The 17977-nt window shown below is 38.4% G+C and overlaps 1 protein-coding gene across 1 annotated transcript in view; it reads right to left on the bottom strand.

Annotated features, from left to right (window-relative positions):
- LOC119863554 (collagen alpha-1(XXVIII) chain-like) overlaps positions 1-17508 on the bottom strand; it is a 62240-nt gene extending 44732 nt beyond the window's left edge. Inside the window, 10 exon segments of the mRNA XM_043504855.1 lie at positions 2843-2896; positions 4742-4786; positions 5416-5461; positions 5654-5679; positions 9628-9672; positions 10007-10060; positions 11404-11463; positions 13805-13825; positions 14906-15474; positions 17352-17508. Coding sequence (XP_043360790.1) covers positions 2843-2896; positions 4742-4786; positions 5416-5461; positions 5654-5679; positions 9628-9672; positions 10007-10060; positions 11404-11463; positions 13805-13825; positions 14906-15474; positions 17352-17508 — 1077 coding nt within the window.
- Positions 17509-17977: the final 469 nt, after the last annotated feature.

Here is a 17977-nt window from a genome sequence, read left to right as displayed (position 1 = left end):
GAGGCAGGAACGCTTCTTAACTGGCTTTCAGTTAAGCCTGCAGCTTTGGAGCATGTGTTTCAGATCCTGGGTCTGTGTTGGCTCAGCAAGACAGGGTGCTGGAGTCCTAAACTGGCAGGGAAAGAAGGGGCAGAAGTAGTCTTGGCACATCAGGTGGCAGCTCCCAGAGGGTTTCTGTGATCAACCCGTCACACCTGACTTATGCAATATGTCTAAAAAGAACAAATTTTGAATATGAATCAAAATGTTTTTTTGTTTCTCCTGTTAAGAATTGAATATTTCAAATCCACTGATATTACATTGTTGGTGACTGAATCCACTGCCTTCTCCCTAGACCCTTTTAAGTCATTCTGTGTAAAAAGCTAGTTATTTCCTGCCCTGCTGGTGCAAGCCCTGGCAGCTAGATTCAGGCTCATGGGTCAAAATGGGATTGCAAAAGACATTAGAAAAAAACAAAATGGTAGTGAAATAGATTAGATTACCTGGGTCTTGAGCTGGTCATTCTTTCTCACAGGACTCGAGCCACTGAAGGCAAGGGGATTTTATGTGATTCAGGCTTACTCATGTAGGTAAGGGTATGCAGATTTAGCACTAAGAGCTCTTTCTTATTTCTAATGTTTATGATTCAGTGACACTGTGGTAGCTTTAAGTCTGAATTTTGTTTTTATTACCTCTGTGACTCAGTCTTGTTATTTTAAAGAGTGCTGAGTGCTTCTGGAATAAAAGCTAGGATTTAGCATTTTGGATTTATATAGTGAAAAGGAAAACTTGGTCCACAAAATATTAGCATTAGAAAAGGGACGAAGCACTAGGAGAAAGAGGGCACTTTCCCAGTATTGTTTATGGGTTATATTCGGAAACCCTGCATACCCACAAGTTTCTAACTTAAAAGTTAGTTAATTAAATGATTGAACCTTGGAATTTAGAGGTCTGATCCAAAGCCTATTGAGGTATATGGAAAGGCACTTACTGACTTCAGTCGACTTTGGATCAGGCTCATACTACTTAACACTCAAGGACCAGATTTTAAAAAGTATTTAGGTGCTTAACACCCACTGATAACTTGCCTATTTTATACTTGTCTTCAAGACTACATTTAAGGGCTTGATCTTGCTCCTGTCGCTGTCAATGGCAAAAACTCCCATTGACTTAAAGGTGACAGTTTAACCCCTAACTGCAGTATTGTAGCTCTGCAGAAGGCTGGAGTCCTAGGAACATAGGAATTGTCACACGGGATTAGACCTGTGGTCCATCTAGTCCAGTATATTTTCTCTGAGAATGGCCAGTACCAGATGCTTCAGAGGAAGATGTGAGAATCCCACAGGAGATAGATGTGGGATAATTTGCCACTGTCATTAGTTCTCATCCTGATCTGTAATTGATAGGGATGGGTTTACACCCTGAAGCATGAAGTTTAATATTCCCTCCAATGTTACCAAAATTAATTATAAACAGCACTGGATATTCTTATCCATATACATGTCTGAAATCTTTTTGAATCCTGCTTAGTTTCTGTCTGTGACACAGTGCTAGGAGTCTAGAGCTGACCCAGTGCTCTCAGTACTAAGGTACTCGCTATTCCCCTTGGAGTGGATTTAACTGGGGGGAATGGGATGTTCAATGACTTAATTAGTCAGGAGGCTGATGAGCTAATGAGAACAATCACCCACCAACAAATAAAGGACAGAAGGAAGTGCAAGGGAGGAGGCTGGCAGGGCCAGGGGACACAGAATCTCAGGATGGTGAGATCTTGTCTTTTACAGCCATGGAGAGTAGACTAAAGGGAAAGTTTACTTCCAGTTGTATGTTGTAGCATAGAGTTGTACTGGTAAACTGGTGGAGAGGACCCAATAAATAACACACTAGTATCAGAAATTTAAAAGCATCCATCCTGTTTGTGGTGGTCCAAAGGGAAGAGAAGGGAATTTGTGATATTACCCTAAAAGAGTTCCTGTGAAAGGTCAAAAGGCTGATAATGTAAAAATAGCACCTTCTTATTCTACAGGTTTCAGAGTAGCAGCCGTGTTAGTCTGTATTCGCAAAAAGAAAAGGAGTACTTGTGGCACCTTAGAGACTAACAAATTTATTAGAGCATAAGCTTTCGTGAGCTACAGCTCACTTCATCGGATGCAACCGATGAAGTGAGCTGTAGCTCACGAAAGCTTATGCTCTAATAAATTTGTTAGTCTCTAAGGTGCCACAAGTACTCCTTTTCTTTTTTCTTATTCTACGTATCTGTTCACGGTGCAGATTCAAAGTCTGATTTGTTTACCTTACTGACACATGTAAGTTCTGATTTGATTTTTACTTCTTGTTAGCATTGCAGAGCCAATTCAGCTATGGGAGAACAAAATGGCTTTGATCCCTTTTCATGCATAATCAACAAGACTATTCAATGAGATCCAGTTGCAGAATTAGTATTACTAATAAGAATGCACAATCCAAAAGAAACACTGTTCGGCTTTCAGATCCCAGGCTGAATTTCCATGGTTGGCACTTACAAGTAAAACATGTTGTTTTCTAAATTGAACACATCTGATAGATCAAGAGGTAAGAGACAACAAATTTTTGGAGTAATACTGCACTTTAAATGTTCAAGTACTAGAAGAATGGGATATAAGTCACTATACTGAAGAGACAATGTCCAGCTGAATCTACTGTAGTAAACACCAGGAGTAGACTAACAGTTTTTGCTAGGTAACTTGCAGGGATATTGGATAGATGAATTACTTCAGTCCCCATTTAGCCAAACCCCTTGAACAGAAGGGAAAAGTGAAAGTGCGGTATGGATAACTGTATATATCTTTTAATGTTAAAAAAAGAGGAGATCTTTTATTCTTGCCTTTGATCCTTGCACACCTTCAGGCCCTTGATCTCCGGGTAACCCTTGGGAACCCTGTTAAAACACAAATGTTTTTATCAGAATTTTCCAGGCTTTCAGAGCAAGGGGTTTTTGAGAAACAAGCATAATTTACTGCAATCCACATGAAAACCTTTGTCACAAACATTTCAAAACTAAACACAAGTTAAATTCTACCCTTGTATGCGAGGATGCAGCTAGTGGTGTGTAAGCATCTGAGGACAGCACTTGGCTCTTTCTTAAGTAGAATAAAAGTAAACAGTTATCAAAATTTACTTACAGCATCACTGCAACAATGACAATACTACAAGCTCCTCCAGGTATTAGTAATGTAGGGTTTGGGGCAGGGGTTCTGGAACAATTTTTATAGCTGGGATGCTGAGAGCAATTGAACCAAATTGTAAACCCTGTATATAATGGAAACTACTTCAAGACGGGGGTGCATCAGCGCCCCCCGCATCCCTAGTTTAGCACCTATGGTTTGGGGGTTCTTTTACAAAACACTGCTCCCACTAAAAGGGTGTTATGGCAAATTTGATCTATTTAAAATGTGTAACTTTAACTTTCTTGGGTTGCATATTTTTCATAAAGATGTTCTGATTTTTGTTATTGATTTTTATGATGCACTATAACAAGTTTGCTTATATGACAGATTCTCCTAAGACAATAGGTACAAAACCAAGCCATTTTAAGTCACAAAACCTCATTGCATCGAGTGGGAACAGAACTGATCCAAAACGTGCAAACTGGCAATATTCTGGACTGTTCTAATTCCTTCATAATATGAGAGTATAATTTATCAATGTACATGACTTTCAACCCCTTTTTGAAACAATAAAATGGGCTAGATCTTCAGCAGGTATACATTGGCATAGCTTTACTGACTTTGGTAGCTCTATTGACTTCAATGGACCTATGCCAGTTTCAATCAGATGAGGATGGCTGAGTCAATTACTTTGATTTATATGGGTCACATCTCACTAGTGCACTCATTTATTTCAACAGTCCGTTGCCCACTGCTCCTAAAGGATAAGGCTCTATGTTGTTAGGTTATCAGTGTTATTTCTTTTCCTACATTACTTCTTAAATCAACTACTCAGTTATAAAGGGACAGTGGTTGGTAGGCCTGACATTTTATATGCTTTCTGTTTCCTAAAACTTGTTGCATATTTTCATCTTCTGCCTAATCAAGGGTTTAGTCACCTGCTCCTTATTCAGATCAATGAAGACAACAAGGATGAAATCCTGGCCCTGTTGCAACCAACGGGAGTTTTGCTCCCATGGGGTCAGGATTACACCCCAGGCATTTTGCCCAAGTAGGGAGAACAGAATGGGGCCCCAGAAGTGTCTTAGAGTTTTTTCCTTAAGGACGTACAAGGTGACAAGGTCAAATTATTCTGCCATCCTAAAGATGCAGAATATGACACTCTGAATTAGACGGATACAAATGTGTGAAATCAATCCTTAAAATAAACAGATTTTTGGGGGGAACAAAGTCTCTGATGCTCAGCAGGGATCTATACTCTAATTAGGCCAAACTACCTGAGGGCCCAATTCATGAATAAATATATACTAAGTATTGTCTACAGCATTAGATGTGATAACAGCATGGTCTTTCCATTGCTGTGGGGTCTCTTCTCCTGCACACTCTACTATTTCTGCCAGTCAATAATCAGAGAACAAAAATATTCAGTTGTCTACACTGAACTCCAAAAATCCCTGTCAATGTTGCAATGAAAGAGGATACATGTGTTAGGCACGGAATATTTTGAATGAGACTGGCTCTAGAAGTCTAGGCAGCTGAGCCACGTTGTGAACTAAAGTCATTTCACAGCTTTGCAAAGCACCAAGGAAGCAAAGTATGTCTGTGCTGTTTGTTACCTGTAGACCTCTCAGTCCTGTGTGACCAACTGGACCTTCTGGACCCTGAAAAGCAAGAAGACAAAAGTGCCTACAAAAATCTAAAACTTCTAAAATATATTTGGATATATTAAAATATACAGTAGTTAAATTATAGTATGAGAATGTCAGATACCAAGATCCTGCATGGTCAAGTTTTACATCTATTTCATTAAACATGTTTACAGCTACCATACACTGAACCTTCAAGCCCATTGCTGGAGTTAAAATCTTGATTTTCATTTTCATAGCCATACGCCCCTCAGTCCATCTTCCCCCTTTAAAAGTGGGCCTGATTCTGCTCCTGCCGAAGTCAATGAGAGTCTTGCCAGTGTCTGAAGTGGAAGTAGGCTTGCACCCTAAATGCGACAGCACTCAAGTATAAGAGCAGCTGGGATAATTATTGAAAAATGACCTTTTGTTCAGTTTATCTTTATTTGATTGACCTTAAAATTTATCAACCTTATTCTCCTTCTGCTTTATAAATAACATTTACACTAAATCTACCACAATGTCCATTATCAGGGATAGCAAATTTTAAATCTCAGGCAATTGTGTCCTATAACTTTTCCATACTCCATTTCACTGTACATTAGGAGAAATAGTGTTCTATAACAGTGTTTTCCCTAAAGTTTAATAAGCAGATAGATACTTACTCTGTCACCTTTTATCCCTGGAGTGCCACAGTCACCTCTTTCCCCTAAGGAAATAAACCATAAACATTCAAAAAGTTTACTTAGCCTTACAAAGGTATTTTTATTCATTACATCTTCCTGCCAGAACACACATCCCAAATGCTACAATTTTTCATGAACAGCCAACCAAATATGTTGACGTGTATATCTACAAGACAATACAAACATGTCAATAAATGTTTCTACTGAAAATCATACCTTTTCTCCTTTGTAGCCAGATTTTCCCTGGGAAAAGAAACAAAAAAGATTGGAAGATATTTTAATCTGATTTAAATAAATTAATTGTGACACTATTACACAAGCTGCAACTCCATAGTCTTTATAGAAAAAACATAAAATTTCAGGCTCTAATAAAAATTCAGCTACAACACTGGATCTCTGAGGTGGCAATATGGCTGTGTATATGACAGCTGTCTACAATGATATATATTATTATATGTATAAAATACCCTATGTCAATTGAATTTTAAACTGAGATTTTAATTATACAAAGGCTTGAGCTCTAGAGTTAAGGTTGACACTCCTGTAAGTGTAAGCATTGCATTTCTGGAAAGGTAGAGGTGGTGTGGGCATGGTGAGGACATCAAAGTTTGAGACTTGTTGCAAAACTTTTAAAAAAACTGGAGGAAACTCAGCATGGGGGAAAATGTTCAGTGCCCTGCACACAACAGTGCAGCTATGAAAGAACTGCTGTATTTGTGTTTTTCCAATCTTTGTATGACAGTTGTGTGAGTGGAAAGGCTATAAAGCTGAACCCAGTGTTAATAACTACAGGTGGCAAAATGAAACAATGCAGATATTCTTCTTTCCATTGTAAATCAGGTTTCCAGTCCTGCAAGAATATTTGTCTGTGCAGACCCAATGCCTGTGTGGAATCTAACTGATTCAATGAAAGCATGTCGGTCATGCGGCTGGATCAGGGACATAGTGACAACTACTTTACTGGTAAATGTTGATAACTCATTATAACAGGAATTCTCAAACTTTTTCATAGACTGAACCACATGTCAGAATGTTTTGCAGACCACCTTCCCTCACATTCACAATCACAAACACTAACTCCACTGCCATTTATGATCGCATACTTCCCCTATGCCAGCTACAGCCATTTTTAAATGGAAAAGTAATACTTTCCTCCTATTTAATATATTAGGTTGTCTTTTAAAGCAATAGGGCCTGTGTTACACAGGAAGTCAGAGTAGATGGTCAAAATGGTTCCTTATGGCCTCAAAAATTTATGACTCTAACAGCAGGAAATGTATCACTCCCCCCAATTTTTGTGTCTTCTACAAACTTTATCAGTGATGATTTTATGTTTTCTTCAAGGTTATTGATAAAAATGTTAACTAGAATAGGGCCAAGAACTGATCCCTGCAGGACCCCACTAGAAATGACCCTGCTCATTGATGATTCCCCATATACAATTACATTTTGAGATCTATCATAGACATGTAGGGCAGGACGAGACCTCAAGAGGTCATCTAATCCAGCTCCCCGTGCTGAGGCAGGACGAAGTATACCTAGACCATCCCTGACAGGTATTTGTTGAACAAGTTCTTAAAAACTTCCAGTAATGGGGATTCCACAACCTCTTTTGGAAGTCTATTCCAGAGCTTAACTATCCTTATTGTTAGAAAGCTTTTCCGAATATATAACCTAAATCTTGCTTCAGATTAAGCCTATTACTTCTTCTACTACATTCATGGACATGTAGAACAATTGATCATCATCCTCTTTATAACAGCCCTTAAAATATCTGAAGACTGTCAGGTCCTTCCTCAGTATTCTCTTCTCAAGTCTAAACATGTCCATTTTCTTTAACCTTTCTTCATAAATCAGGTTTTCTAAACCTTTTGTCATTTTTGGTGCTCTCCTGTTTTCTCTCCAATTTGTCCACATCTTTCCTAAAGTCTGTTGCCCAAAACTGGACACAATATTCCAGCTGAGGCCTCACCAAAACTGAGTAGAATGGGACAGTTATATAGAACACTCCTGTGAATATATCTCAGAATAATAATAACTATAGTTGACTCTCTCATTCAAAATATGTTTCAGAGTAGCAGCCGTGCATCCGATGAAGTGGGCTGTAGCTCACGAAAGCTTATGCTCTAATAAATTTGTTAGTCTCTAAGGTGCCACAAGTACTCCTTTTCTTTATTCAAAATATGATCCACTATAGTCTTCAGATCCTTTTCAGTACAACCACCTAGCCAATAAGGCCCCATTTTGTAGTTGTGCATTTGATTTTTCCTTCCTAAGAACTCTGCACGTATCTTTATTGAATTTTATCTTGTTGATTTTAAACCAATTCTGCAATTTATCAAGGTCATTTTGAATTCTTATGCTATCCTCCAAAGTGTTTGCAAATCCTCCCAGTTTGGTGTCATCCACAAATTTTATAAGCATACTCTTCACTCCATTATTCAAGTCATTAATGGAAATATTGAATAGTACTGGACACAGGACTGACCCTTGCAGTATCCGACTAAATACCTCTCCCCAATTTGTCAGTGAACTATTGATTGCTACTTTTTGAGTACGGTCTATCAACCCATTTTCACACACCTGATATTAATTTATTCTTGACTATATTTCTTTAGTTTGCTTATAGAATGACATGTGGGACTATGTCAAAAATCAATATATTTCATGTCTACAGCTGCTCCCCATCCAGGCCAGGCTGGTGACTTTGTCCAAAAAGAAGCCGAACTCTGGTGGGATTCAAATCCACATCCTTTGAATATCCTCTCAGATCTAGAAAGCCAATGCACTATCCATTGTGCTTCAGAGCCTCTGTTAGTTAGCAGGCCACTAATTCACTTAATATGTGCCCTATTAATTTTGTATTGTTCTAGTTTTTTAATCAAAATGTCATGCAGTACCAAGTGAAGCACGTAACAGAAGTCTATTACATCAACCCTATTACCTTTATCTACCAAACATGTAATCTCATCAAAAAAAGATATCAAGTTAATTTGACAGGATCTATTTTCCATAAACTCAGGTTGATTTGTATTAATTATATTACCTTCCTTTAATACTTTATTACTTGAGTCCAGTATTAGCTGCTCCATTATCCTGCTTGCCTAGGATCGATGTCAGACTGACAGGCCTATAAGTTCTGGGTCATCCCCGTTATCCTTTTAAAATATTGCACAATATTAGCTTTCTTCCCATCCTCTGGAATTTTCCTAGTGTTCCAAGACTTATTGAAAATCACCATTAATGGTCCAACAAGCTCCTCAATGAGCCCTTTACAAATTCTTGGATGCAAGTTATCAGGACTTGGTGATTTAAAATGTCTAACTTAATAGCTCCTGTTTAACATCCTCCTGAGATTCTAGTAGAATGGAAAGAGTGTTATCATCATCATAGGATATGACTATCTTCTGTTTTTCCCCAAATATAGAACTGAAATAGGTATTGAATACTTCTTTCTTTTCTGGATTATTATTGATAATTTTACTGTTTCCATTTAGTAGTGGACCAATACCATAGTTAGGATTCTTTTTGTTCCTAATATACTTAAAAAATCCTAATTCCTTATTGTTCTTAACTTCGCGGGCCATACTCTTCTCCAAAAAAGAAAAGGAGTACTTGTGGCACCTTAGAGACTAACAAATTTATTTGAGCATAAGCTTTCGTGAGCTACAGCTCACATGCATCTGATGAAGTGAGCGGTAGCTCACAAAAGCTTATGCTCAAATAAATTTGTTAGTCTCTAAATACACAAGTACTCCTTTTCTTTTTTGCGAATACAGACTAACATGGCTGCTACTCTGAATACTCTTCTCCATCTGTCCCTTTGCTTCCCTAATCAATTTTCTTCAGTTCCTAACAAGGAAGATAGCCAGTACTATTTGCATTACATTGTAACCTGAATATATCAAATATAGAAGACTAAATCATTTGAAGGGAGTATATAACCCCAATGGAAGTGTGTAATTGTAACTCCCATTACTATTAAATAAGAGTTAAACACATTCTTTAAACAACAATACTCCTTTTCAGTTTTTCTAACTCTTTTATTTCTTGTGTTAATGAATCACAGGATGATAAACTGGAACTGAAAACTCTGCTTGGCTATTATAATGTTTATTGCAAACATGGGATCACGTCCTTGAAGTAATTGAACAATGTAATGAATGGAGAAAATACTGATTTCCTTTTTACCTCAGTTCCATCTTTTCCTGGAATTCCATTGAGACCTGCATCCCCCTATGAAGAATCCAACATCAAGATCAGTCAAACAAGGAAAATGTAATGTTTTAAACTGTACTTATATTGTTCTCTTTAATATAATTTAGTACATAGTAAAGGATGCATACCAGCTCCCTCTTCTAAAGTTTTAATTATCTTATATGCAAAATACTCATATAGAAGTTCTGTTTGCAAATTACATTGTATATTTTTTTACTTCAAAAGAAAAGGAAGACTAAATAACTTAGATGAACTATTCCAGTTCATAAATGCTAAGTACATACATTACTATTCTTTCAGTTCAAATTAAAATATTGGATGCTTTTACTAAATCTTTAAAAAGTCATGCCACCTTTACTCCTTTCTGGCCAGGAGCCCCATCATCACCTGGACGACCCTTTTTACCCTAAAAACAGCAAAATAAAAAAGTTATGTAATAAAACAGTCACATATCATATGCCCCACATCCCAAATTCTGTATAAATCATTCAGTACTTTTAGACAGGTTCAAGTAACTTCACCGCAAAAGGAGTTATTAAATAAAATGATTTTTTGGCAATGTATGCAGTACTTTAGGAATTATATTTTGGTCATTTGTTTCCTGAACATTAAACAAACCAATGTAATTATCACCGATGTCAAACAGCATGTCTGGGAGTGACATGCTCACCTCCACAGAAAACCTGTTTTCTTCTTAACATTGCTGTAAAGCACCTAGGACTGATTTTATCTGAAAAACAGATGCAGATGTTTTTGTAGAGGTCACAGTTGTTCATTTTAGCACTGTTAAATGATGCATGTTTGTATTGAACTTTTTGAAATGTATGCTTTCATATAAAAGATACCTGTGTTCTTCAAGTAGTGATATCTTATTGTAACTTAAACAAAAACTGTATAATATATATTACTTTAAACTAAAAGTGCTATTCTATAGAAGGCAGAGGCAGAAGTTTAGTGTTTGTAACAGGTCCAATGAAAAAAAGTAGTCAAGACTGCTGGGTTCTATTCCTAACTCTGCCTCAGACTCTGTGACCTTGGGCAAGTAATATATAATCCTTTTATATTTCAGTTTGATTTTAATGAGCATAATATTGAGCTGTTCAAAGGCTTCAGGGTTCAGTTTGACAGCTAAACCCTGCAGTTTAGTTCATTGGGACTGACAATCCTTGCTTGGAGGGTCTAGTTCGATGTACTCTCCAAAGGAAGCCCACTCTTCTCTATACGTACCTCAAGCCAGTTCCCTCTTGAGTTGGAAATTCCTAATGTTTCACCCTCCAGGATTTCCTTTCTCTCCTTTTCTCTCTTTACCTCCTGCCTCAAAGCATCTCAGTATTTTTATACTCCTGATTTGGAGCTAATGAGTCATCTGGTCTGGCTGTCAGACTGAATCAGTAGAATAGCTCTGCACTTCCACAGAGATGGAGCCTCCTTTTTGCCCTTTAACCATGGGTTTTTTTTTGTACATCTGCTATGACCAAAGCATATCTCTGGCAGATCGTAAATCACATAGCTGTTCCTTTTTAGAGTGGAGGATCTCATGAATAGCAGGCAAACTCTCTGCACATTTCTCATTGATCTGACACTTCCACACAGTGTAAGTACAAAGAAATACTTATTATAGCTCTAACTTTATGTCTCAAGGATCAGATTCAGAGGATTAATCAAAATGCCTAGAACAAATTTAATAGCAAATTACATTATGCATTATTCACTAAGACAGAAGGAAAATGAGAAATGACAACTACTTACAGCAGGGCCAGGAAGGCCTCTTTCCCCTTTCTCACAGTTACATGTGGGAGCCTGGGGACACTTTGAATGAAAATGTTCACAGCAAATCAGTGCACTTTAATGGGTAAGCCAGAAAATATTGCAATATTTCAGTTTCCATATAGCTAATCTACAAGCATCAATGAATTACTTCTGTAGAATAAACAACTTTGTATCTTTTAATTGCATTCAGTTACTTTACCGCTCATAAGTAATGTGATCATCGCACACCCAAGCCAAGAAATCCTTTATATCACATCACATAATCACGACTTTGCCACAACCCCCTTGTAAGGGGTAGCATGTTGTTATGCAGCATGGTGGTGGTGGGGAATGTAATAACTCTGTGCTGCTCAACCCTCCTTACACAACTACCTGTTGTATGGGTAGCTGGTACAGGGGAGTAAGGGGGCACCATACATCCTTACACCCCCTTATTCCATTGCACAAGCATGCAGGATGGGTCATAATCTGGCCTTATATAAACGCATTAACAAAATGCTTATACGCAAATTAATATAATCTAATTAATAAAATGAATTTTAATAAATGTCCTGCATTTTTTCTCTTTACATTTATATTGTGCCAGTGGATCACTGATCCACAGTTATTATATGTAGTTACTTTTTTTATGCTTCCAAACCATAACATATGAAGACTCAATACATATGGAAAAAGTTTTTTAAAATTATTTATTAAATCTCTATTCATCTTTAAGACTTAGACAAGTGGGCACCCCAAGCATCATTGTTATCTGAATATCCCAGATAATGTGCCTCCCAAGGACAACAGCATGTAATCCATTGTAGGGTTTTGTACTGTCACACATCACCATTATATCTGAATGCCTACAGGGAAATTTGATTAGCATAGCAAGATCCCTAGAGGACTTCATGGAATCAGTTGGCTTGTCTTCCCTCTCAGGTTATAGGAAGCTTTGCTTAGAGCAGGATTTTTCTGGAGAGGGCAGGAGAGGAAAAGTTACTGTCAATATCATTCTTTTTATGGTGTTTCTTGTTGTGTGTTGGTTCTCATTGCTTTTGTTTTCTCTGTTTATTTTCAACCTTACTAATTGTGCATAGGCCTGGAGATCATTTGTTTTGCCTTGCACATCTCTATAGATATGGAATAGCATGTTAATGTCATCTGCAAATCCAATGTCCTCTAACTTCTCTTTGAAAATCCATTTTATGTCACTTGGCTCCTTTATGGTCTTTCTTATTACCCAATCTGTTGCTGTAAAAAGATTGTGGGTGACATAAGACATCCTTGTATGATGCCTGTAGTAACATTGAATAAGAAACACCAATCATACTTTTTCAGGACAGACATAAAACAGTTCCAGTGTTTCACATATGTTGGCAGAATTGTAAGTACACCAGATGGAATAGATTAATACATTAGAGCCAGAAAATCAAAAGCCAGACATGCCTCTGTAACTTTAAGGCTAATCTAGAGAAATAGAAATCTTGCCCTCCAAAGTAAACTTAGAATATCTAACACAATTGTAAAGTTGGTCTAAGTATATGGTTCTGAAACTTGAAGACTTATTAAGATGCTACTATCTAAACTCCAATTTTTCATAAACAGCTGCCTTAGACAAAACTTCTATTAGATGTCCAGAAAAAAAATCACAAATGAAGAACACTGGAGGAGGATGAAACAGAAGCCGACAGGAGTTTACAGAATGAAGGATTGAGATGGCCATGAAATACACAGAAGAAAGATACAAATAATATAACAAGACAGGCATTGGAACACCCAGGGGAAAAGATGACAAGACACACCAAGGATAACATGGAAATGCACAATAGAGGCAGAATTGAAAGCTATCAAAATGACATGGGAAGAAGCTTAGACTGCAGCAGGAGATCAGTAAAGATGGAAGGCTGTGTGTTCTGCATGGAATAGAGAGGCATAACTATATATAGATGTAGATAGTGTTATTCAATTATAAATATGTTGCTGTTATGTATACATCAGAAATAATTTCACTTAAATATCTAATTGCTAAGAGAATATATAAACTTATTAAAACTTATTACTTTGGCTTTATTTGATATCACTATATATTTGAGATATTGTTCCTCTTTGAAAATGTAAAGTATGTCAGGCCACAGAAATCTGTAGTTTCTCTAATTCTTGTAAACTATTTAAATTTAGAAAGAAATAAAGGCTCCAATTCTGCAAAGACTAACACATGAAACCTTATTCACATGAGTAGCCCCATTGAATTGTATCTCATTATCAATTCCCTGAGTTATCTAGTCCCTCATACATTATTTTTCTATTACATGAATATTTATTACATTACATATACTTTTTACAGGACAACATGATTAAATAGCAATTCTCTTATTTTGTTTACCAGTTAATTACTTACCCCTTCCTCAGCCAGATCTTTCTGTGAAGATAGACATTGAAAACAAAATTAGAAACTAGAGGTCATAATCCACCTATAGAGGAAAAAATGCATGTTGCTATCCAGAAAGCCAAGAATGTTGTCTCTATCTTTTTTTCTTTGAGCATAAACTTTTGTGGGCTAAAACCCACTTCATCTGATGAAGTGGGTTTTAACCCACGAAAGCTTATGCTCAAATAAATTTGTTAGTCTCTAAGGTGCCACAAGTACTCCTGTTCTTTTTGCGGATACAGATTAACATGGCTGCTACTCTGAAACCTGTCTCTATCTTTGATTACAGTGAATGAAATCTATTCCTTGTTCAGCAACTAATTAACACAATTTCAAGTTATTAAAAGACTTCCATCAAATTCTCTAATCTATTTTATATTTCAGTTCCTATTTTGTAATATTAACCCACACATAAGCCTACACACACTAATCCTTTCAGTCAAACCAATGCTGTCAGAAAGTCTACTATGACTCCAATGATATAGTAAGTAATAGCAAGAGAAAACAGTGATGAAGAGCAGGAAACTTTCAGGTCTGGAATCACATTTGCTTCTAGACTCCCTAGTAGGTTTTCCAGTGGACACTTATAGAGATTTAGGGTCAAATTCAGATATGGGCTAAGTGGACATACCTCTGTTAAAGACTATGGAGGAGTGCTTTTGCCAGAGGTGAATCTGGTCTCTATGACTAAAACAATATAATCTCTCTGACTTGTTGCAGAAGAAAGAATTAGAATGTTAATTATCTTTTTAAACAAAGAAAACTAGTTTTAAAATACCTTTCCTGAGGAAAAAAATAATAAAAATATCCCACATCTTTTAGGGACAAATTCAGCTTCCAGCCTGAATATTTCCGCTGGGGAGATCCATGGAGGAGAGTGAGGGAGAAACTTGTGCTTTGGAATGATGACAAATGGCAAATGAACTGTATTAGATTGAAATTTAGAGTGTTGCTTCTACCCATAAAATACTGATTTTTTTAAAAAGAGCACCAAAAATTAAAAACACTGGGAAGAGAGCAGCTTTTTAAATATTTGGCTAGAACAGTTTCAAACCTTTGGTCCATACATACCATTTCTTTCACAATTTTCCCCACAACTCCTTTCTCTTGGAGGTTGAAAACAAACCTTGATGCTGGGACACTGGCCAGAAGTCGAAGCTTGGCAGCATTGGCCACCTCCTCAGCCACTCTGGTCATTCCTACTGTGAAGAACACAATTCCTTGATGTTTAGCATCAGCAGTAGCTGCAAAAATATCTGGATTTCTTGGATGATCCACTCCATTTGTCAAGAGCACAGCTGCTTTCACACTTCCATGAGTCCCTTCAGTCATGTACAGTTGTGTGAGATTGGTTATGGCATATGTTGTGTAGGTACCATGGCCTATGTAGGTTATGGGAGCAATGCGGGATTTGAAAGCTTCAGGACCTTTCCAGTCTCGGAAAGTTTGCTCTATGAGAACAGTGCTACTGTACTGAAGTAAGGCCATCCTCCAACTGAGATTACGTCCAGAATTGACTTGAACTTCTTTCATACTGTTCACTGTTCCTAACACAAATTTTTTCTGTTGTTCGTGACTATAGTCCTTAGCACTTTCTGAACTGTCCAGTAGAAAAGCTATTTCAAGAACGCAATCTTCATCTGGAATAAATTTGTTAGATAAGTGAGTTTAATTACATTAGGAAGCTATGTTACTCATAAAATGATATATTTGTATGTACATAGTAGGCTTTGAAAGTGGAAATCCAATTTTCTGGAAGTTTTAGAATACTTGCATAATAAACCAAAGGATGAGGAACCTTCTGAAATTTGGGAGAGGTTTAGAGTCTATGGGATGAGGAACCTTCTGAAGTTGGGGAGACCTTCTTGGGGAAGAAGAAACCTTCTGAAAATGGTATGATCCTCTGGCATGAGGAATGCTCTGAAGATATTTAGACCTTCATTCAGACCTCCTACCTGGTATCTTACCAGGACGGGGACACAGAAGACCAAGGGTGGGCAAACTATGGCCCGTGGGCCGGGTCCAGCCCCTCAGAGCTTTGGATTTGATCCGCAGGATTGCCACCTCCGTGGCACCATGGGCTGCGGGCTGCTCCCAGAAGCAGCCGGCACCACGTCCCTGCGGCCTCTGGTGCCGGGGGGGAGGGCTCTGCGTGCTGCTCTTGCGTGTGTGTACCTCCCCACGAAGTTTCCATTGGCCAGTAATGGGGAACCGTGGCCAATGGGAGCTTCAGGGGAGATACCCACAAGCAAGAGCAGTGTGCAGAGTCCTCTGCCCCCCCTCCAAAGGTGCCTCAGGGATGTGGTGCTGGCCGCTTCCTGGAGCAGCACGGGGCCGGGGACAGGGCGGGCAGGCAGGCAGGCAGGGAGCCTGCCCTGGGCCCGGTGCATGCCACTGCCACCCCGTAGCCACTCCAGGTAAGCGGGATCCGGGCCGGAGCCCACCCCCCAAACCCCTCCTGCACCCCAACCCCCTGCCCTGAGCTCCCTGCTGCACCCCACACCCCTACCCCCTGCCTTGAGCCCCCTGCTGCACCCCTCCTGCACCGCAACCCCCTGCCCTGAGTCCCTGCCGCACCCCACACCCCTCCTGAACCCCAGCCCCCTTCCCTGAGCCCCTTTCTGCACTCTTCCCTGCACCAATGCCCTGAGCCCCCTCCCGCACTGTGCACCCCCTCCTGTACCCCAACTCCCTGCCCCAGCCCTACATTCATCGCCCTGCATGCAATTTCCCCACCCAGATGTGCCTTTGGGCCAAAAAGTTTGCCCACCCCTGCAGAAGATTCACTTCTGGATGGTGAGCTGGGAGAGCTGGGTCATATTCTTGGCCTTGCCACTGATCTGCAGTATGATCTTAAGCAAGTCACTTTATCTTTCGGTGCCTTTGTTTTTCTTCCTGCACTTTATCATGTGTCTTTCAATTGTGAGCTCTCCAAGGTAGGCATATTGTCTCTCTCTTTAATCTGTGCATACTGCACCTAGCATAATTGGTCCCCAACCTCTGTTGGGACCTCTAGAGGCTACTGTAATACAAATAATTAATAAATATATTCATAGACTTGCATCTCTGACTAGGTGGTGCACTGAACTTTTTAGAACACTTCATTTAGTGCCCTATCCTGCTCCCATTGAGTTCAATGGGAGTACACAGGTTTGTAAACCTAAGTGTGTACTTAAAAGTTTGCAAGCTCAGGGCCTAACACAGTGCAAATTAGGTAACATTCGTTTTCTGAAAACCTAAGAAAATTGCTTCTGAATAAATGTCTATCTGCCACTTTTCTTTTACTGATAATACCGTGGCTGATAGACAAATATATTGAGAATGTAAAAGAAGAATCCTCCAACCTTGCTCTTTTAAGCTCTTCTTCTCCCACCCCAAGTGAACTATACATCTAAGTGTAAAAATATGGCAAATGAAATTGTAGCTCTGCAGGTTGTAAATATACTGTTTTAAGTGCAAGTTAACTATACAGTCTAGAATCTGAATAAATGTTAAGAAAAAATGTGTTAAAATTCACCTTGATCACTTGGACTGGGATATTTTTCTACAGTATTTGACAGAAGGTGCTTAGATTTTTGTCGTCTTACTCCATTTCTTTTGTCTTCATTGAGATTTTGTGCCAAAAACACATGCTGTCCTAGTATCCACAAAAGCCACCAGAATCTGTAGAACATGTTTTGTTTTTTCCTAAACAACACAAAATACAGTGATGATGCACATTATTATTTATGCTGCACAAGAAAAATGAAGTATGGGTTTGCTTTGCTCCGATGGTAGAAACAGCAGTTAATTCTTTAACAGCAACTCCAACTTTATACTCCAAGCAGAACATTCAAGGGTTCTATTTGTACATTAATTTAATGTAACAGCTACTATTAGCATTAATGGGAATTACTTACCTAAAGTCTAATAAAAAGGATGGGAGAATAAATCTTCAAAACAGTAATTTAAAAAAGTCAAAGGAAAAGTTAAGTATTTTACTGCATTATATTAAGACCTAGATAAAGTGATTCATGTATGAAGCAAAGGGATAGTCCTTGTGAAACCCTTAGGCTATCTTCCAACAAAGATTACATAAGAAAACCTTTACATATACCCAGTGAAATATTTAAAAAATAGAAAAAAACCCACCCCTAGGACTCA

Source organism: Dermochelys coriacea, chromosome 11 (genome assembly GCF_009764565.3).
Source record: "Dermochelys coriacea isolate rDerCor1 chromosome 11, rDerCor1.pri.v4, whole genome shotgun sequence".
Lineage (NCBI taxonomy): Eukaryota > Metazoa > Chordata > Testudines > Dermochelyidae > Dermochelys > Dermochelys coriacea.
The sequence above is the reverse complement of the archived record's forward strand: the minus strand, read 5'-3'. Positions and strand labels throughout refer to the sequence as shown.